The sequence below is a fragment of the Nelusetta ayraudi genome, unplaced genomic scaffold (assembly GCF_046127955.1).
Source record: "Nelusetta ayraudi isolate G7.1 ecotype Tasmania unplaced genomic scaffold, CSIRO-AGI_Nayr_v1 ptg000020l, whole genome shotgun sequence".
In the NCBI taxonomy this organism is placed as follows: Eukaryota; Metazoa; Chordata; class Actinopteri; order Tetraodontiformes; family Monacanthidae; genus Nelusetta; species Nelusetta ayraudi.
Genome location: NW_027466070.1, coordinates 1,800,387 through 1,822,887, shown reverse-complemented (window position 1 = coordinate 1,822,887; position 22,501 = coordinate 1,800,387). Strand labels below are relative to the sequence as shown.

The 22,501-nt window shown below is 45.5% G+C and overlaps 2 protein-coding genes across 2 annotated transcripts; both read right to left on the bottom strand.

Annotated features, from left to right (window-relative positions):
• Positions 1 to 3,257: 3,257 nt before the first annotated feature.
• rsl24d1 (ribosomal L24 domain containing 1) lies at positions 3,258 to 5,023 on the bottom strand. The gene is made up of 6 exons (XM_076027352.1): positions 4,880 to 5,023; positions 4,308 to 4,421; positions 4,148 to 4,220; positions 3,996 to 4,059; positions 3,830 to 3,915; positions 3,258 to 3,618 (listed from the first exon to the last, which is right to left on the bottom strand). Exons 1-6 carry the CDS (start codon positions 4,958 to 4,960, stop codon positions 3,542 to 3,544), a joined length of 495 nt encoding a protein of 164 aa, XP_075883467.1. The 5' UTR covers positions 4,961 to 5,023; the 3' UTR covers positions 3,258 to 3,541.
• A 2,102-nt stretch (positions 5,024 to 7,125) lies between these two features.
• LOC142888872 (protogenin B-like) lies at positions 7,126 to 22,248 on the bottom strand. The gene is made up of 19 exons (XM_076027351.1): positions 22,090 to 22,248; positions 21,189 to 21,488; positions 17,978 to 18,122; positions 17,733 to 17,866; positions 17,351 to 17,647; positions 16,522 to 16,681; positions 16,193 to 16,440; positions 15,103 to 15,267; positions 14,131 to 14,436; positions 12,737 to 12,922; positions 10,712 to 10,807; positions 10,429 to 10,615; positions 9,705 to 9,832; positions 9,400 to 9,570; positions 9,128 to 9,310; positions 8,321 to 8,444; positions 8,072 to 8,210; positions 7,878 to 7,985; positions 7,126 to 7,790 (listed from the first exon to the last, which is right to left on the bottom strand). The coding sequence occupies exons 1-19, from the start codon at positions 22,157 to 22,159 to the stop codon at positions 7,383 to 7,385; spliced, it is 3,555 nt and encodes a 1,184-aa protein (XP_075883466.1). The 5' UTR covers positions 22,160 to 22,248; the 3' UTR covers positions 7,126 to 7,382.
• Positions 22,249 to 22,501: the final 253 nt, after the last annotated feature.

Below are 22,501 nucleotides of genomic sequence, written 5' to 3'. Positions count from 1 at the left end.
TTTTTTTCCCCCCCACCATTATAATCACATGTAAATCAACAGTATTGTAATTTTTTAATGTTTTCATTTACAGTGCACATCCACTGTGTTGCACATTCTAGTAGTCATTTTTTGGGGAGCAGAGCGTACACCATTCTGAAGTAGAAAAAAAATCTGCATTTGAGAAAAAAGTCTTTTTAAATTTTAAATCAATCATTCTTTTAAGATTCCAATGTCTTCCATTGTTTATTATTATTATTATTATTGTTCCAGGTTTCATTTCGTAATTTGAATATTAATTTGGTTTGAACTGTGATTGGAAAAATACAACACACTGATGAAAAAGGTACTGATCTGTTCTGGGTTCAGAAGGCTGGAGTACAGGAATGAACTTCCCTTAAAAATGAAACAAATCCATGAAGTTCAAAACCCTACAGACACATTGAAGTGGACAGGTGTACTTTTAAGATATTATGCAAAACTATTTTATTTACAAAACAAATGGCACAGTGTGACTGTACAGTAAATATACATGCACACTCCAGACAAATCAAGACTTTCTTTCCATAAAACCTTATGTGACTCCAGTCAGACAGTGACAGACATTTGAGGCAAAGTTCACGACTACGTTTTCTCACTGAGGGAGCAAATATTGCTCAAAAGGTTAATTACTTTTAAGGCCATTAATGTGGTCAGGATCAACTGAAGACCAGCAGCAAATTGTTGCAAAGCAAAAGTCACTAAAACGAATTACATACGACGGGATAAAGTGTGTTTGTGGTCTACTCTGTAGTGCTTTAAAAGCAGGGAGTCATACAACTGCACAGCAAGAGCAAGGAACACACAATTAAGGATTAGGAAACAGAACGGGGGGGGGGGGGGAGGGGGGGGAGCGAGCCAGATTACTTAGCCAGGAATTCTTCATGAGTTACTTCAGTGAAAATAGCTAAAAGGCATATTCACAAACTACACTTTCAATTCACGAATAAATCTATGCAAACTCTAAACAAATCTCCATTGTGATCATTTCTCAACGTATTTACGTGATATAGGTAATTATAAGTAACATGGCAGAACAACATTTCTTTTGAGGGGGTGAAAAGTCGATGGTCGGTATAGGCTATGCAGATAGCATTTGAGGGGGGCAAACTTTATGAAGCGAGCACAAGGTAATGGTAATAGTTGAGGAAAAAATAACATAAACTCACACTCAACAGCATTTAGGAGCTGTCCAGTCTTCAATCTTTTTTTTTTCTTTTTAACTTTAAATCACCTTTACAAACAAGTTCAGTGACAGTACTTTTTTTGTATCTCAACAAGGATCTCAGAGCCCGAAAGGTGATAATTTAACACCAAGAAGTAGACTTAGTTTATTTATAGCTTGTTCTTAGTGAATGCATACAAATGTGAAATATTAACAATAATGTAAACAGCAGGAAGATATGAAGAGGGGTTTGTTTGGAATGGTAACAAAAAGGAAAAGAAAAAAAACCATAAAACCATCAGCGAACAAGTTTGCTGGTCATAATCGAAGTCTTTCTTTGTGGCAAGTCCTGAGGTGTTGGGATGTGCCCACCAGTGATCTCCGTCTTCTCTGTCAGGGCCGATGGCAACTGCTTGTTCGTCATTTTGGCCTTTGCCATGTTGTAGTCACCAGAATCAAAGTACTTTGTCTGCACAACAAGATAACGGATGTTAAAAACCTGAGAGTGAGGCACGTTTGAGGATGCGGTTTCAAGCGTGGGTAAACACCTACCCCCTTGTGGAGTCTTTTCTTGAGAAAGGCAGAGCCACCGGGCTTGCACCCGAGATCAGGATACCTGGCCTTCAATTTGGCCTCTTCCGCCTTCTCTGGGCTAATTACTTTGTCTTCCATTTCCTGTTAAAAGAGCCCAGAGTACTTGGATTGGTAACACACCTCGCAAATTACCCGCGGGCTCTTGTCAACTTAAAGCACCGCCAAACATTATGTTTTGCAAATTTCAGAACGCTAAATCACAGAAAACTTCCAATCCGCGTGATATGCTTAGTCAAGAGCGGCCATGAGGAGCTCCAACAGTTGGATGCACTAGCATTTTTTCTTTCTTTCTTTCTTTCTTGGCTCTTAGCCTTGTTAGCTTTACAATAAGGCAATGCTAGCTGTGTTGTCCATCAATTTACAAATATATGAGGCAATATGGAGGAGATTGGCTCAATAAATTACTTTGTTGCGTTTAGGCAACCAACGATTTGGAGCAAACAGCCCTGGCGGTAGCACCGTTTATATGGATTTGGCGAAGAGAAGCAAGTTAGCTCATGGCTAATTAGCTTCCCGCTAGCGCCCGACCATCAGCACCAAAATTCGAGACGTTAGCGAAACAGGCTAAGCAGTCAGACTTTGATAACGTTTTACCTGCTGTTCCTCGCTTGATGCTGTTCCTTCGACCTCCTCGGACATGGTTGCGTCTGATTCCTGCTATGCTCGGAGAAAACTTGATGTTCCGGTTCCGTTGAATAGGCTGCTCAGGGAGCTGAGAAGCGACGCAAGGCAGGCAGCGAGGCGACAAGGCGGGCGAAGGCAGCGACAGCAGCCTGTCAGGACAGCCCTGTCCAGCAACAGGCACAGTGAATCGATGCCAGAGAAATGGATGCGAAAGCTTTCGCAACAGATGAACATGTACAAACCTAACTATATATATTTGTGCTGTCGCTTCAAATTATCAACACAGCCGAATACCTTTTTAATTATAAGCACTTTTAGTTTTCAAATATTTACTGAACCATTTTAATAGGCGTTGGGTGCCCTGCCCCTGTGACGCGGCAGATTTATTCAAAAATCCATACTATTTATATTTCAGTTGAATTTTCAGCAATGCCATTATTTTTCGAGATTATTTACTTTTTAAATAGTTGTTTTATTTCACTGTGGTCTACCACCCATTGAACAAAGTTCCCATTGGTTAATTTAGCATTTGAACTAATATCTCTCTTTTTTTTTTATCTATCATGTATGTATCTATCTTTCTATTGTCCTAATGAATAACAAATATAACAAGACAAAAATCTAACTATTATTCAGCCTGACAGAACATCAGACACCACAGGAACATTACCAAAAAAAAAGGGTTATCTGACTGTCTTGTACTTGAGTTAATACCCTTCTTCTATAACTTTATCAGTAGAAAATGCATATGACCGACAAAGGTTCAACTTTTCATCATTTTACAAGTTTCTTAAGAGCTAATTTTTTTACATGAAGCTAGAACAAGGTTAGCGTCAAGAAGTATAAGAGAGACAACTACCCATATATTGTCATTTTATTTCAACGTGTTTGCTGTGTCTGTTAAGAAACTGATTTTCTGCTGCGGACTACAGTGTGGCATCATTATATAGCTTGGAAGTCAATAATAAACATCTTGGAGGATTGAGTGCTACATATGGAGCTCCTTGTTTTGTCAATGCATCATGCTTGTACTTGTACATATGGTGAGTCCTTTACTGAGGCGATTGGCCATCTGGAAAGAATAACTCCACAACCGAAAATATGTATTCATAATACAAGCCAAATCCCCTGGGGTATAAATTAGTTGTTTTCATCCCCCATGTCCACGTCTTCTTGTAACTGTTGCACCATTTTGTCCTCCAATTGTTTGGATTTTCCTGCAAAAACAAAAATAAACGAAATTAAATATCACATTCTTGAGGTTTTGATCCAGTCTATAGCCATGTCCAATTGGAACCTTTACCGTGTGAAATTCAGTTAAGTTTAGCACGTGTCGCCAATTTTACACTAGATTGACTCTGTACAAATTCACTGTAAATTTAAAATGTCCTGCTTCTCAGTCATTTAGAAGCTAAAAAACAAACTCACCTGCATGGGGGGCTTTGATAAGGTGAATGTTTTTCTTGACTTCGTTGATGGCCTCTTCTTTTTCCAACTGTTTGCCCTTCTTTAACCTATAAAAACAAATAATAGTTCATGCACTGCCAACATGACAATATAAAAGCAAATCAATTGTTGATAACGATTGACTGACCTGTTCAAGATAAATCTGGCCTGCCGTTTCTGTTTTATTTCTTCCACCCTCTTCATGGCTTCCACTGCAAAACAAAAGGACTTGTGTTCAGAGGTCATCGAGGGCAAAAAAAAGGTTAGATGCAAAACGTGGCTAATATTTGTGAACATTACCTGTCTTCTGCCACAGCTCCCTGTTGTATTTAACAGGTGTGTTTCTGCGCTTCTCAAACTCCAGAGAGTTATCCTGAACGGAAGGAAAACGATGAGGTAAAACATATGACAACATTATGAAACACTCTTAAACAGTTGCATGGCAGGGGGGGCCACTCACCACTGTCAACTCCTTTCCTGCTGACTTTCGGAATGCTTTGGTCCACCTGGTCTTTCTTGGGTTACGTTTCTTCTTGAAGTTTTTGATGCATTTTGATCTGCAGAATCTGAATGTCTTAGAAAATGAAGAGGAAACATGCACATCAGTGACTCCACACTTATTCCAACAGTACAAATAGCAATTTTAGTGTAGTTGACGACGTGCATTGTTTATATCACGGTTTGCCGTTTGAGGAAAGCGGTGCTACAACGAACCAGTAGATGGCGATCTTTCTCCATGTCAACAATGCTGCTCGGAATGCGTTTAAAAGCCATTTCTCGTCTTAACGAATTTAACGCTGATATTCAATTTCCTTGGTATTTAATTAATTCTTCTCTTCCAATTGAGCGGGATGTCACTAAACAATTAAGTTAGTCTCAGTAGTTTTTATGTGACTGATGCTTCAACGCCACGTGAGAGCACACTATTATGACAAGCTAACGTTAGCTGGTTAGCTAACAGGCCAAATTGTCGGTTAACACGGGAATAAGTTGAAGGTCTAGACGTTCTCAGACCAAAACACGGCACCTTACCTTACAATCGTTTCTTACAAACATCGCCCCGTGCCCGGGATAGACCGGTCCCGAGCAAAAATAACACTTTTCGATGCGCATTTTCACAGCGGAGGTGCTGCGTGCGACTGTAGAAAAAAACAAGACCGCCCCCTTCCTTCTTCTGTTTTCTCAATGGAAACATTTCGGAGATTGATCGCCCCCTGCTGGAAATAAGTGTAAAACGCAACCTCTACCAACGCCGAAATAAACACAAAGAAATCAAACGAAAAGAGGAAACGTCTATGGTGTAAATAAGTAACTTTGTGGAATAAATTATTTAATGAAATTTTCAATGATGAGCTAAATGAAAGATGATTTCAAGGGGGTTTCTCGGCCTAATCTCAAGGCCTGTAATAGAATTTGCTACATCTAACGTTCAGAAAAAATAGTTTCACTTCAGCTTCATTGAAAAGAATGGATATCAAATAGCTTAATGGGACAAATATTTCTTCAAGCTCTTTATTTACAGAGCGCCCCGCCCCACCCCCCAACTACAAATGGAAATGATTTGGGTTACAGAAAGACACACTTAGACACATATATTTTTTTCCAAGAACAATTTTATTATCTAGTTTTTGTGATCATCTTGAGAGTATCAAAAAAGTCTGTTGCAACATCCCACTTTAAAACAATTTTCTTTGTTGCTCACTTTGGTTTTACAAGGTACATTTTGGTATTCAAAGGCAAAAATATCAGAAAACCATAACTTAAATAACAACAGTTAAGTCTACAGTCTAAAAACTACATTTGGCACCTGAGTTACATTTCAGTCAGCAAAGTCATGTGCAGCTTTTAAACGAACCCTTTATATAAATTTGTGACATGGACAAAATGTATACCTGAAAGCAGCGTTATCAGTTTAACAAATGTTACATGGAAACTGAGAGATAGTTATGCGTACAACATGCTATAAAAGACAATCTAGACTAAAACTTCAGATGTAATCAGTCTTTCGTTTAGGTGAAACCTCCTGATGATAAAGGAACAGCAGAACAGTTTCTGACATCTCAAGCATTAAAACAAGAATGTAAAAACTTCTTCCTACCAATAAAAACCAGTGGAAATCATATCTAATTTCTGAATGCAAAGAATGTGAATAAAAACCAAAGAAAATCGCTAAAGAACAGAGACTTCAAGTTTCTTTGGCTAGGAATATTTGTATTACAAAGTTATAAAAGTTGATTATGTTGCTCTTCACACGTAGGGTTTCCATGTTGATAGTCAGAATCCTTCATTGTCACACCTGGACAAGAAATATAATGGAGCAAAAAAAGAATTCCTCCTCAATCAGAGATATATATGAAAAGGGACAGATGAGCCTCTGCGCATAAAAAATAAACATCTTCATCTGTCCCTGGAAGGACACACTGGATCTTTGGCCTCGTGTCAATAGTTTTCACACTCTTGCACTGAATCTAATTTGAATAGAAAGCCGGACCCATCCGAGGAAAAAGACAACTCTTTGGATAATAGCATCGGCATCACCGCTGCGTCTTAGCAATGGTTTTGAAGGCAAAACAGAACACGAGCCGGGGAGACTTGTGCTAAAGCTTTCACCAGAATAAAGCTCCAAGAAAGAGTAAAGCATTTAAAGCGGCACACTAAGGGAAATATACACCATTAGGAAGGGAACTATATTTTGGCAAACATACCCTCATTATATTTTTGGTTGCCATATAAAATCTTCTGTCATCAAACACTCTTTGGGTACAATTCTCTCACATCTTTGGATCTCATCTTGTACACAATGCAAAGCCCTTCTGATACTAAGGCCATTGTTAAAGCTTTGAGTTCAGTGCACTGAAGACGCCAAACGATATTTCATAATAAAGCTCAAATAGTTTGGCAGAATCTAATGCACTTGTTATCTTCGCAACATACGTCACTCAAATATTGTATAACGAAAGCTCTTTCACAACTGTGAAAACAAAAGAGAATTCAAGAGAATAAAAAAAAAAAGAAAAAGAAGACCTCTCGATGAAAAAAAACCTCCTCAACAGACATGGCAAATTATTAAGACCTTGTCCCCTGAGTTCGAGAAAATACTGCACCACAGCTTGTGGGAAAATAAGAGGTAGTAATAAATGTACAATAACTGGATGGAGGTAGATAATAAAAAGTCAAAGTGGCTTCCATACGCCCCCTTTGCTCCAGTGGAAAGAAATTAAATAGAAAGAAAATGTGTCACAGTACTTGCTGACATTTCTTCTCTTTTCTGCTTCTGCTTGTTTAACATTCATAATGGGTGAGTTTTGGTTTAGGACAGACAACTCCAAACACAAACAGGTAGAGTTATTTAAACAAAAATTGAAATAAAATGTCATAATGAACATTCACACAAAGTCCTGAGGTAGATCTGAAGCAGAAGCACATTTCCATCATTGCAGCAGCTGTTTTTTCCCCCCCAGACCCCTCCAGGAAGCAAGGTAGACGTGGTTCAGTTAGAGTCGCTGGAAAGTAGAAACCCTCCGGCTGGGAGCCGTCAGGAGTCGACTGCTTGGGACGAACACGGGGCCTGAGCGTGGCCCTCCAAGGTGTAGCGGGGCTGGGTGGAGTCGGGGGCGGAGTGACGGAGGAGGGCGGGACTCGGCGTGTCTTCGTCTTCCACTCGGAAGCGCTCTTTGAGCTCGGCTTCGTCCAGCCCGAAGGACTCCGGCCTGGAGCTGCGGCTGCTGGAGGGGTTGCTCATCTCCTCGTGGCTGTTTTCGCTGGAGTAGTGTCCCGAGTCGCCCGTCTCCCGGCTGCCGTCGCTGCCGTTGGAACTCTCCGAGTGGGACGCCGGCCCGTAAATGATCTCCCGCGACGACGGGGGCAGCGGCGCCGAGCCCAAGCTCTGGTCGTACCTCAGGACGGTTTTCCCGGGCTCGTACAGGCTGGCTCTGCTTTCAATCTGAGGGCACGCAGGATGAAGTAAAAGTGAGATCGGAATAAAAGAGAGAAGGAGGTGATTGGGTCGGCGGGGACGGGGATGACTTACATCGCTTCCAGCTGGACCCATCATGTCTCGGTTGAAGAGCAGCCACCTCTCGGTTTGATTCCTGCTGTGGACTGGACCGGAAGTGTTTAAGACCAGTTCGGTTCCACCCTGATAAGAATTGAAAAATATATGGAAAATTGCTCATCATGTGCTCTTATAATGTATAAAAGATGTGATCTGTGTGTGTGTCTCACCTTGGCATCTATGAAGTGAGCGCTGATCATGGGCATCAAGGCCTCCACGTTCTCCGTCACGTGATCACCGGGCAGGGAGAGGCCGCCTCGAGGAACTTCTGCACCTCTCACAGCCATGACTTTGTGACCAGATGACTTCCTGCTCACAGAAAGAATGGCAAAGGTCAGAAGAGGTGTTATTTTCCCCCTGTATTATTACAGTGGTATTACTAAGTGTACATCAGAACTCCAGAGGCTCGTACTCCCTACCTGGGTCTTCCTTTGCTGATGAGGATCAAGGCACACATGACGATGCAGGCCAGGGCGATGCTCACACCGGCAATGATCCCGGTCATAGACTTCTGGTCTATGTGGTAGAGACCATTTGAAAACACTGGAGGATAGGAGGAAGAAAAAAAAGGGTGTTTGACAGGAAAGCATGGAAATAGTGGCAGGCTGTTGTTGAACACAGCAGCAACCTTCATCAGTTGTTCATTGAACTTTTGTTCAATGTTTCACAAAATCACACTGGCGTTGGATACACGCAGACATAAATGATTCACATCAAACCCAAACTCAAATTCTCAACTTCAATTCAGCATTTGAAGAAGGATTCCTCAGTTTAATAGGAACTCTTCAACATCACTATCCATAAATAAACAATTTGATGAACTCTTATATTCCTTTGCTCAGACAAATAGAAAATGTAGGAAAGATGTTTTACCTGCATTCCCACATTTTTCCTACATTTTCTATTTGTCTGAATAAAGGAATATAAGAGTTCATCTATCCACAAAGACAGTATGAACATTCTTCTGCTTTCTTGTTTGGCTACTGTCTCTTTCTTACCTCCTCTAACAAAGTCTTGTTTGATCTGGAAGTGATGTCATAAAGCAAGGTGTATTCCCATAAGAGGATGGCGGGCAGGCGAACAAAAGTTACACAGTCCTGCACCAGGGCAGGTCAAAATCGTTTTGGAACTATCATTTTTACCCAGACAAATACCAAGGGTTTAAAGTTTGATTGAACTGATGCTTGCGGACGTTTAAAACCTCTGTGTGCGTGTTGTGACTTTACCTTTTGTGTCCAGGATGGTGTCGGAATGCCTGGGGTTCTTGTGGCGGTGTGAGCTCCCGCGTTGGGGCACCAGCTCCACCGTGTCGGAGAACGGACTGTCGCCGACCTGGTTGGACGAAGAGATTTTCACCAGGTAGACGTTCCCGGGCTCCAGCTTCTCCAGCAGAGCCATGGTGTGTGTCCCTGTGGTCACATTCAGACGACACGGCGCGGGATCAGATATAAGAAATACAAAGAAAAAAAATGTATTTCTGTGCTGGCGTGCCACTCACCCTCCCTCTGAATGATCTGCCAGTGTCCGGCTAGCCACGCCTTCTGGGAGGCGTACAGGATGGTGTAGTGCGTCACGGCCACGTTGGGCTCCGTGGGCTCCCGCCACGACACCAGAGCGGTGTCGTCCTCGATCAGAGTCACTCTCACTCCCGTAGGAGGCTGGCTGGGCGCTGAACACAAAGGCAGCAATGCTCAATGAGAAAAACGTCCAGGTAAATCATCCAACTCAAGTCAAAAGAGCAAAGAAATCAGGGATAGGAGAGAAGCAGAAGTGCCGAGCTACCGCCGTGCGGTCTTTAGTTACCTGCAGGTGAGGTTCGGTGGAACGCCACTGAACTCCACGCGCTGGATGTCTGGTCCACATGGAGACGCACGACAAACTCGTAGCGAGTGTTTGGACTCAAGTTTTGAACGACGACACTCTGCGTGGCACTGTGGAGGAGAGAGGACCCGAGTTAGAGCCAGTGGTGCATCAAATCCAGCGCGGTTGTTAAAGAAATATCAAATCCCGATGATCAACTTGGGCAAACAATTAAAAATTACACATCGGTTACAACTACGGATGCAAATTATCGATTAGTTCATTAATCGTTAGTTGATTGACCTTATCGATCGATTGACGATTAATTGATAAGCGGAAATTCTTTCCTGAGAACCTAAATTTCACAATGAATAATGTGTACGGAACACATTATTGAACCCTTAAATAATGTTGAGGGTCCAATGTGGCCAATTTTTACATTAGAGAACAGTCTCAACATTTTATCCTCTGACTTTAAGTTGACTTCTAATGGGTCACATTCCAACATTTAAAAAAAAAAAAAAGTTGTTTGAAAGTAACTTGTTCTAAGTATACAGGTATACACCACACCATTTAACTAAAGTTAATTGTGACTAATTTAATTCAATCAATTAAATTCTTAATCGACAATTAATCGATAATGGATCAGTTGTTAACATCCCTAGTTACAACAAAATATTTTTGTATTGCACGTTCAAGCGAATATAGATATCACAGTTTTTCTTACGTCTGGATGTAGCGGATGGCGGAGGCGTTGTGGGTGCCCACAGGCGAGCAGCGGACCGTGTAGCTCACGGCCTTTCCGGACGGGAAAGCGGGACGGCTCCAGCGCAGCGACACGGCGGACGAGTTGCCGGCAGAGATGGTGACGTGATCCGGGGACGGCGGCGACGCTGCCAGTTGGTCTCTGGCCGCTGAAAGATGACAGACGGGATGCACTTCCTTATTATGTCTCAGCTGCGGTGTCGCTTTAAGACTCGTGGTATGAACCGCGGAGACGCTGCACTTACACAAACACCCCGGCGTGCTGATTGTTTGGTCTGTCTGATATCCATCTCCAGCTTGACTGACAGCCAGAATCTTGACGTGATATTTTCTTCTTGGATCTGTAAGACAAATAACCAAGGCTGAGCTATTTCCCCTGCTGTTGCTAAAACCGTCTAATCTTTACAATCAAGAATCGAACAAAGTAACTTTTGTTACAATAGGGTGCACATTACGGTCAGACATGACGGTTCGCCAGTACCAAACATCATGGAAAAATGAAAAAAAAAAAAAAAAGAGTGATTTTTTTTTTTTTTTTTAATGAAACAGCCAGACACCCTGACAATTAGCTCTGAGGGGGGTGGGAGTTTGCAGGTCAAATCTGGCCGTGCACCATTGCAGGGACAATGCATGGCCTCCTGAGTCACCCCCCCAGCCTCCCATTTATCATTGGCTGTCATGCGCAAGGAGCATGAGAAAGATCAGCCAGCTCCAGGACCCCTTAAATACGCTGACAAGATCAATAAGCGTCATGAAATTATCATAATATCATAGTGTCATTGGTGAGATTGCTGCATCCAAAAACCACCAGATTTAAAGCATGTGTGCACGAAAAGAGAGAAAAACCCAAATCTTGACTATGAATCAGCTGCAGGGGGATCTTGCTTGGTCTCTTTTATAATTTAGTTATTAGGGTCAAACAAAGTGAAACTTTAGGTGGACCATTTTTTTTATGAGAAAGATATCAAAGTTTGTGTTTTTAAAAAAGCCCCCACTGCTTCAGCCCCTTCCATCCATGCTATTTTAGGGCGTTAAGATTTGTTTTATGCCTCCAGTGTGAGAGGTCGGCCTGTCGGTATTGACCAGCAAAGGCTGTGTGTCCAGGCCTGGTATGGGGAGGGGGGCTGGGCCTCGCTGTTCAGCTGCTGGGATCTGGGGCCCATGGGACTCTGTGTGGGGGTTTGGCTGGGGTCAGCGGGTCAGGCCAAGATAGAAGAGTAGGAATCTGGGTGCAGGACTGTGGGAGCAGGGCCCCTTTTTGTTCCATCTTTCACGCCGCCGACCTTGTGTTCTAGCCTTAAACTTGGACACGCCGGCAGAAACGCAGCTCTGAAACAGGACTTAAAGGTCCAGACTGCGGCATTTACAGGGAGCCATTGGCATGAGATGAATATGATAATGTTGATATTGTTTTCACTTGGGTAAAGTTACTGTATAAAAAATAAATAACTGATGTGGGATAAGAAAATCAGGAATTGAGATGAACACCCTTTGCGAGTTGCTACCATTAGCTGTGCTAAAAGAGCCTCCACACAGTGTCTACTGGGACTGGTCATAAAATTGCACACATGACAGCAAGTACATTGTGTGCTTATGGATATAATATTATGCAGAGGGAGAGTTTACATGTATCGTTATTATTTCAGCTCGAAGGAACTTTAACCAGCAGTTGATCCATTTCTGTTTCTCAACTTCATATGGACGACATGAGACAGACACCAAAAGCAATCTATTTGACCAGAGTCATAACATTGGCAGTTTTGGTGAATATCGCAGATGGATTGCTGCAGGTCATTTCCATACACGGGCCAGATGACCAGTTGTGTGCGGGGTCCTGATCCAGGACTGCTGTCTCATGGCTAAAGGTCAGTGGCTCAGCCCGACTTTGGCCAATCCCAGTGGGAGGAGGGCAGGGGTGGGGGTGTTGTTTGTGGGCTGCGATGTCCTGCTAGAGGGGGTGGTGGTGGTGGACCAGGGTCTTAAAGGGCAGGTCTGGCCCTGAGCACAGCACAATAGCCAGGGGTAATTATGCAAGTACGCGGGATGGGAAGGGGTAGTGGGAGGGACATCTGGACCCTGACCCCTGACCCCGAGAGCCTGCGCACATACAATACAGCCAGGAAGCTGGAGAGGGCTGTTGGTTTGGCAAGAGGGGTCAGCCACATTGATCAGGACAGAAGGTGAAAATGCAAATTCAAAGTCGACTGCCCACTCCAAAAAAAACCATTGGTCAGTCTATGTCGAAACAGCTGCACATCGCCGTCACTTACCAAGGCCACTGATGGTGTAGGTGTAGTTCTGAGCCTGAAGCTGAATGGTGGGCTGCTCCGGGTGACCCTCCTCGTGGTAACACAGCTGGTAACCCTGGACAGCCACCGACTCTGCCGAGAGCTGCCAGCGAGCCACGATGGAGGTGCAGTTCAGGGGCTCCAGCTGGAGGAGCGGAGCTGGAGGCACTGTTGTGAAGAAGAAGAAGAAGAAGAAGCAGCCAACATGAAGTCTGTGCACACACACACACACTGGTATTAGGGCTGTGCAATTAAAAAATGTGAACGTTTTGCACTCATTCATTCATCGTTGTTCAAGATGATAGAAATCCTTTTTATTTCTAAAGTGATGTTTGGTGAAAGTCACATTCTGATTTCATTGATCCCAAGGAATTCATCTTTGTTTGGTCAAGAAGACTGTACATGTTGTCACTGTACTAAACCCAAGGAGGATCTTTCAGTTGCACTTCAGTGCCAATAGGGAAATTGGTTTGCTATTTTAGATTAAAAATAAAGATAAAATATTTGAAATAATTCATTCCATTGTCCATTGTAATTTTACTAAATTTTAAATCGAAAATCGAGTTTTCAGAGAATAGTATCAGGATTTTATCTTTGTCCAATATCGGCCGGTCCTGACGGCGATGCTTGAAAATGTATGAGCAGCAAAACTAATGGAACATTCAGGAAGTGAAGCTATGCACTAAAAAAAACATCAAAACATCCCAGAATTCTATCATCTGACAGACACGCACGGTCAAAACCGCACCTTGGACGTAACTTCCCGGCTCTGCGGCCCTGCAGAACACTGAGTCGGCAAACGTATAAACAAATGATCCAAAACAACCCACCAAAAAACCCCAGCTTTTTGGTGGGATAAACAGCCTTCCCCCAGCACACCAGGCCATGAAAAGAGGCTATTCTTTCCACGACAGAGATGCCTGAGGCCCACTTCTTTATGACCCGTGACTGAGGCCACTCTAACATCACTGACAGCGAAGGGCAAAGGGCTTCTGGGTAACCAACACAAAGAGTGCGGGACAATGCTGCCAGAGCAAACTCTGGCCGTTAAGCCCAGCACTCTGCATTGAGCTACGCTGATCCTCATGGTATTCTAACAGAAAAAAAAAAACACAACAACAACAACAAGAGAAAATGGGTTGCTACAAACGCAAAAAAGCAGAAGAGGTAACAAGTTGGGCGCCGGGTGATCGCCCTCGCTCAGCACGGGTATCGTGTTGCATGATCGTCCAGTGATGATTCCCGCTTCTGATGAACAGCGAACACATTCCAGAACCCCCCTACCACCACCGCAAGACCCTGATGATTTGATTGGCCGACTTTAGATGCCAACAGCGCTCATATTCCTGCCTCACCTTTTCGCATCTGCGCCTCACCTTTGCTGCTGGAGGTCTTGGGCGTGCGGTGCGAGGTCCACGCCGAGGGCTCGCACCAGCCGACGCGGGTGGCGGCGGCCATGCGCAGCAGGTAGATGGTGTCGGGCTGCAGGTTCTCCAGCAGGTGCTGCGTGCTGTTCTGCGGGATCTCCAGCGAGACGACGGCGCTGTCGGCGGCCGTGCGGTAGGACAGCCGGTACGCCGACAGGCGACCGCGGCTCAGCTTGGCGGGCAGCGGCTGCCAGCTGACCTGGATGTCGGTGGAGCTGTGGCTGGTGAGCGTGAGCTCCGGCGTACGCAGAGGCACTGCAGGAAAAAGAGACGACGAATGAAGCCCCGACTCTCAGAGCGCCTTCCTTTGCTGCAGCTTATGACAGGAACACTTTAATAATAAATGACAATGCATTTTATTTAAAGGCGCCTTACAGGGTCACCATACAGAAAAAAATAAAAGACCAATAAAATTTAGCACACAATACTATGAGAAAAAGTTAAAAACAAGAATCCTGCTGCAAAAGACATTACAATGAAAGCAAATAGGCCATAAAACCAGCAATGCTACGTTTGCCGAGAGTAAATGATCTGCAGCAGCAAGTCCAGATATCCATTAAAAACACAAAAAGAACCGGAGAGTCGCGGCAGCCAGTCAGCGAGCCAGCGTACACTCAAACTAAAGCTGCAACAAATAGTATTTGACTGTTGTGCCTGTTGAATGTATAAGCTTAATTTTCGCCTCCATCCCTCAAAGGGCCTTTGCTCTTTGTTCAGGCTGCACTTGTAAATAAGAATCTGTTCTTAATTGCTTGATTGAGTAAATAAAGGTTAAATAATTATAATAATAAAAACAAAAAAGGTGAATGAGGCACCACATTCCACCCAACATGTGCTCGGTACACACGCACAACTCTGCGTGCAATTTAGCTTAAAGTGCCGCCCCGGTGATTTACTGCCAGGAATGCCGGGAGTCCTTACCATCCTCCAGGGTGTGCTGGCTGACTTGGTCTGACATACGACTCGCTCCCATCGGCATATAGGCCACGATGTAGAAGCTGTAGTTGCGGGCCGGCTCCAGGTCGTCGATGATGTAACTGGTGGTGTCGTTGCCAATGACGACCTGGTATTCTTCGTTGTTCAGACCTGGCGATGCAATGCAAACCCAAGAGAAGAGCGGCGACTCAGAGAATAGGCCAGCGAGGAGCACGAGGGAAGGGGAAGATTTAGGAGGAAGGTGTTTGGAAGGTTTTTCCACCGATGCTTCCGCAGGTCTGTCCCGCACAACTGCTCTCACTTTTTATTTTTCAATAGAGTAGCCTTACAGTGATGATAAACAGAGAAAGAATCCCCTAGGTCAACAGAGAGCAACTCATTTAGCCCTCTGTTTACAGCCTCACGCAAAAACACTGTGTTGTAACTTCCTGCTAGAACCGACACCTTGTTCAGACCTTCAATTCCTTTGGAAGGGGACAAAAACATTCATGTATCAGAGCCCTTTATGACATCACAACAAGCTGATTACTACAGCTGTGTATTTTAGAACACGTGACAGGGCAGAACAAGTCAAAAATTATCGGGTAAGAAAACATTGTTAAGATGAATTCTGCATAACAACATAATAACTTTCTGAAAAATCAAAATGTGCAAAGACTTTGAGCTTATTTGAACAATAGGGTGAAAGTGACAAGAACCACAAGTAGCTCCAAACACAGAAGCTATCGTTCCAGTTGCTTTGTTACACGGCTGTGAATTGATGGAAAAAAAAACCCTCCACTGGCCCTTTAACTGTGGGCAGAATAAGCTGTGGGCCAGACAATGGGCTGGCCAAGCCCGTTGTTATTTCAGTGAAGTTGCCTCTCTGAGACCCCCTTGACCTCCGCTCTGTGCAGCGACAACAGATGGCCTTCGCAGAGGAAAGTGGCTCACGCACAGGAGAGCGAGCCGGCTCATTGTGCTCGGCCGTCACCTCGCATCTCTTCACGTCTTCGCCCACCCGCCTCCCACACTGACGCGACCGATTCTCCCCAAACCCGAAAGCGACGTCGCCGAGCTCGTCTCGTGAGCTCACCTTCGGCCTTCATGTAGTGGATGGAGTAGGCGATGACTTTGTCGGCGTTGTACAGCGGTTTCTCCCACGCCAGCAGGATGGCCGAGCTGGAGATGGTCTCGGCGTGGATGTTCCTGGGTGCGCTGGGCCGGTCCTCGGACATGACCACGATGAGTCGGGCCAAGGACAGCACGGACCCCTGCTCGTTCTCTGCCACGCACTGGTAGATGGCGTCGTCCTCGGGGATGATCTGGGTGATCACCAGTTTGCTGCAGGGCGGAGAAGAAAACTGCTCATTGTCTCTGGGTCTTTGGTTTCCACACGTTGGGACTCTGACTGTTGTGAAATACCTGTTGTACATCTTGATCCTCCCGTTCAGGTGGACCTCCTGGCCGTTCTTCAGCCAGCTGATGCGAGGCGTCGGCAGCCCCTTGGCTTGGCACATGAAGCGGGCCGTGCCTGCTCGAGGACGGGTCTGGCTCTCAGGTCGCTCCACGATAGACGGTGGCACTGAAATAGAAAGATTTTGGAAAGTATAGATGAACTGGTGGACACGGTGGTGCAGCTCTGTGAAATGTGCAGTTTGTGTTCAGAGAGCAAACATTCATTCATGTTAAGAGGGCAGAGGCAATATTTGGAATTTCAAAATTTGCACTTTATATAAAGTTAATACCAAAGCACTGAGCAACCGTTACTTAACGTTACCTTTTTTTTTTTTTAAAGAAAGTAATTAGCAATTACTAATTGATTACTTAAGAAACAAATAAGTTAAATAAGTAATTAGATTACTTTTTGAAGGAGTAATCAGTAGTTGGATTACTTTTATGGAGTAATCCCAACAACACTGCAAAAACCATGCATATGAGGTGAATTGTGAACTGCACCTGGTACTGTAGGTGTGTCTCTAAGTATGAATGGGTGTATTTTTGTTGTCTTTCTATGTGGCTTTGCAATGAACTGGCAACTTGTCCAGGGTGTAACCCTGCCTTTGCCTCATGACAGATGGGATTGGCTCCAGCAGACCCCTGACGTTGAGTGCAGGAGTGAGCATGCTTCCAAGACGGATGTATGAATAGATACAAGAACTGTTTGCAACGTATAAAACCAAAAACGTGCCTTCAAAAGGCAGAAGGGCCACTGAATGAATAGAAAACAACAACTTGAAGAGATTCACTGCACCTTGAACTGTGAGGTTTGCTGCAGCGATGGTGTAGTTGCGAGTTCCAGGCGTGGTGGCCCTGCAGAGGTAGACGCCGCCGTGCTTGGAGCCGATGTCAGTGATGACCAGGTTCCCGTTGCCCAGCACCCTGGCGTTGTACACGTCGATGGGCTTGCTGTCCGCACGGCTCCAGGAGATGATGGGCCACGGGTTGCCCGTGGCCACGCACTCCAGCACCACCGTTTGGTGGAGTGAGACGGTGACGTTCTGAGGTCCCGCAATGATTCTGGGCCTCTGACGCGGCGCAGGGCCTGTGACTTCAGCAGAAAGTTAACGGTTTAGAATGTGGGCATCCCAAAAAACGTGGCCAACAATGGATGTTCGTGTTACGTTCGTGGGTACCTGGGTTGACTGTCAGCGTGGCCTCTCTGCTCTTAAGGCGGCTGCCGATGTTAGCCGCCACGCAGCGATACTGCCCGGCATCTCCCAGTCGTACGTTGTGGATTTGAAGGACGCCGTTGGGCAAAACTGTTATTCTGTTAATGGGCATAGACAAAAGTGAGGGCTTATTTATTTAACCGCCAACAGAACTCTGTGGCTCTGCTAGACAGAGGAGAGCCAATGAGCACAGGGTGTTGCCTGGGTACCTGTCTGTCTGCAGGGGTAATGTGCTTTGGTTTCGTTCCCAGGTGATGGCGGAAGGAGGGCTGGAGGTGACGGCGCAGGAGAATCTGGCCACGGAGCCCTCGGGCACCGTCATAGGCACAGGGTGAGATACAAACTCTGAAATACCTTTAGAAACATGAATAATCCATCAGTGAGAGTCAGCAGCAGCAGCAGCAGCAGCAGCAGCAGCAGCAGCAGAAGTTGCCCTTCATGTGTATTCCAGAAAAATGAATATAGAAATTATACACACTATGCACGAGAAGCCCTAAAATTGATGGATGTTAACTGGCTCAGTGACAGGAATTGATCTGAGCGAGACACCATGATCTTGCTTTTGTGCTGCAGCTGAGCATCCAGCTCCGATACTGGCCAGCTGGCCTGATCAATGGATCAATTAATGAATGACACTGAAAGAGGCATTGTTATAGCTGAGGGCCGATCGATTCGCCTTGCATGGGATAAGGACTGCGAGTGGCAGCAGGAGGACAAAAGGATGAACGAACTGAAATGTAGACGTTAAACCCGGGAGCAACTTAAGCCTTGCAGAGGTGTGACAGTGGCGGCCTGACATGCAGATGCACGTGTAAAGCTGTGTGTGTGTCAGGTTCTTCTTTTCTGTTGAAGAGGACAGAACAGGAAAAACCAACCAGAGTCAAAAGGATGAAGGGGAAGTGGGAAGGACAGATCTGAAGTCACTTAACTGGAGCTTTGTGAGAGCTGCTGTGACGTCACTGCATTAGAAGGAGGGCAGAACCCTTCAAACAGTTACACACTGGGCCTTTAACACCGTGCTCATTCTGCTGAGTCACAGTCTCAGTGTGCATGTGTGTGTGTGTGTGTGTTCAAACTGTCTCTAAACCATAATATGCAGAAACACCTCATCTGCATTTCCACCTCCAGCTTGCTGTCAACGTGACCAATGACCGTCTTTCATTAGGGTGACACCACAGCCACCGCCACACTCACAGGAACGCAGTCAATATCACGTTAAAGGAAATCAATTCCCTCTGCTCTCCCACTAAAGCTCCACATTAAACAGCCAGCCTTTAATTCAGGGGCCTGATGCCGTATCAATACCGCGGAAATAAATCAGCAAACTTGCTGACGCCGTGCATCAACCAGGACGGGGGTGATCTGCACCCTCACGGTGTGTTAGCGAGCTATGTGCTCCCATAAGTCGGTGCAAGACGCACTGTGCCTTTGCATGGTATCAGAATGCATGTTTTTTTATTTTCAGAAAGTCGGCCAAGTCTGACTGACAGTCTGACAACCCTGCAGGCTGTTGAACAACAACCCCCCCCCAGGCAGCCGATGCAGAGCTAATTTTCGCCTTAACTCTCCGTGTGAAAAGCAGGACGCCGTCCTCACTCTCACTCCAGCTGGGATTAGTGATGTGGAAGGTAGGCGTGGCCAGCGCAGGCTTCTCCCCCTAATGTGGTCACCTCTGTTGTAAAGGATGGATCAATGTCGAGGCCAAATCGGCACAAAGGTTCCTCTAAAGAGGTCAGAGTTCGCCCCTGCACCCCCTCCGTCCATTCAATTTTGGGCCAAAGCAGGATTCTAGATCGAAGTTGAACATTATTCCACTGCAGGGGCCGACTGCGCGACTCTTTTGCTTTTGCTGTGCTTTTTCCACAAACGATGCCGCCAAAGAAGTAGCGGGTGATTCTCGCAGTGGGAAAAGCTGAATGTTTTGGAATCATTGCAAAAAGAAAAAAAAAAATCTGACACCTTCTGCAAACAGTGGATGCAGTCGTTGAGCTAAACAGCACCCACTTCCTGAACGCAGCCTAGTTTCTAAAAACTGGCGCTGCTGTTGTTGCAGTCGTCACAGAAACTCCATCGTTCACATGATGATGATGATGATGCAACAAAAGGCCTCGCGGCAGGCAGGGCGACAGGGGGAGAGGAGAAAGGGATTGTGGGTACAGCGGCGGAGGGAGAACAGCAGGGCGGCCCGGCCGTGTGACATCACAAAGCCTTTCCCCAGCGACCCCTGACCCCGGGACCTCTGGACAGAAGGGGAGCACAGAGGAGGCCCATCCTCCACCACACCACGGCTACAGCTGACCCAGAACCTTTAACCCCTTCACTGACAAAGGCTGGACGCCAAGAACAAACTTGACATTTAAGGCCTGTCTGCAAATTTGAAATTGCACCTTTTTTTTGTGTTTGTTTTTTGACTTGTATGAGTAAAACTAACACAATTTGTTGTTTTTTTTGGATTCCACAAAGCAAATCACCGACCAAATTTGCGCCCTTCCTTCTGTTAAGTTGTGTGCTGCTACTATTGCACTGCTGCATGTTTAAACATCCGGCCCAAAACTTTTAACCTTCAGGTTCAGCGTCCACTGTCAAGTCTCTGTGCACTTCAGACGTGCACGCTCGTTTCCATGACGCCACCGCCGCTGCAACATGGACGTCTAAGGGGCGTGAAAAGTGTCCACGGTGGAGCAGGCCGGCTGAATGGAAACAGCTGCTCTGTCCACTGATATGTGGACAAACAAATGCCCTGAAAACCAGGCCTTTTCTTCTGGGCCGGCCAGGGTGACTCCAAACAAAGGCTAAAAGGCAAATGGCCTTTCAGAGATTCCTCTGTGTAGCCGACCATTCAACAATTACGCCGGGCCGCCCGCAGCAGCCTGCAGTGACGATGCTCAATCTCACTAAACATAAAAAGACAGAGAGTGATAACTTTTTACACTTTGCAGCAAACGTTTCCTGAGTGTGTTTTCTTCTTGCCTTGAGTGTACAAACGCCACTTTTCCTGAAAACTCTCGGGACACTTTCAGGGACCCTATTCTGAGGATTTATGGGGCATTTATGGGCTTTTAGACAGACTCTCCATCTTCCCTTTATTGTCTCTTAAAATGGTCCCATAACCTGGCGGACAACTCTAAACTCAAGCGTGGCCACATCTGAACAACCTCCAACAAGGTGGAAACTCAAGCTTTAGTGGCCTTTCCCCTTGTGAAGCCGAAGGACGGTCGGGATGGGATACATCTGCTTCCCATCTCCAGGTTAATAAGCCATGAACTTGCCACGCTTGTAGACACACACACACACAGTGTGTGTTTCCGCACCTCGGCGTCCACACCTTGGTCTTGAGAGTGAAAACAAGACTCGAGTCCACATCGTACCGGCAGGAATTAAACCATCACCTTGATGCCCCCCCCCCCCCCCCATACTCACTTGCGATAGTCAGTCGAGATCTTTGGCTTAGGATAGCTCCGTATTTGTTCTGAGAGAGGCACTGGTAAAACCCTTGGTCTGATTCCTCCTTGGTATGTTTTATCTTTGGTATGTACAAGGAGCCGTTGGGCAGGAACTGCATGTGTTCGCTCTCCGACAAGCGCACTCCGTTCTTCAGCCACCTGATGGTGACCGGCGGCTGCCCGTGAGCCTGACAGTCCAGGACGGCGCGGCCCTGTGGCGCGGCCGTCACATCGCTGGGCTCCGTGATGAAGGACAGCTCGCTGAAGGATAAAACACCTGCAGGGGTTGAGGAGGGAAAGAGGAGAGAGTCAGAGATGAGGTGCTTCTCTGATGAAAGGATGAAGCCAGAGACGATACAGCGGCACAAAGAGAACAAAAACTTAAATGACACTGTAACATGTTTGAATATGTGTTAGGGTGGTGTGTTGCTGAATAATATCAATAAGGAACGTGTCGAAGACTGAAATCAATAGCGAGCCACTGTGAAGGGTCTCTAGCAACTTTTCACATGTTGACAGCAATAGCAGCCCAGTAATGGCCAGTTTTACGTTGAAAACAGAGAGACAATGAGACTTAAAAACACACATACTGAAGACACAAACTGATAGCATAAAATCCACCAACATCCACACTAATTCACCTAATATGGCATTAATAAATGGCACATTTTGTTGTTCATTTTGAACAGTTCACGTCTTTAACGAGATTTAATGGAGGGCAAAATCTCATTCATTTCAATTCATACTTTTTTTTTTTCTTTGTAGCAGGTTGTGAATTCTCTCATTATGTGAAGTTACAAGGACCGCAGGTCAGCTGGCACACACACACACACACACACACACACACACATACAAACAAAAATAAACAAGAAACTCACCTGATAAAGGAATAAACAAAAGAATAAAAAGCAACCAGTGCTGGAGGTCCTTCATCTTAAACTTGGCCATTTATCCGGATATTAGCGTCATTTCTCCGCCTCGAGAAGTGCGAAGCGCCGCTCCGGTCCGTGGCTGTCCGCTCGGTGATCTCTACTGACCACAGCCGAGCAGCAGCGCTCCTACTGGGACTGCCCGCCGCACTCCGCCTCCCTCTTGCACATGCGCACAGAGGCGAAAACGAGAAGGCGAGTTTGCCTCCCCGTAGCTGTGGAGACCCCTAGGGGCACCGGGAGGAACTGTCGCTGTCGGTGGAACCCGGAAATCAACAGTGAAGGTTTCCCCTATGCGGGTGAATGTGAATGGAGGTTGGAGTTGGAGTTGAAGTTGGAAGCTTAGATTTGGTGAAAAATG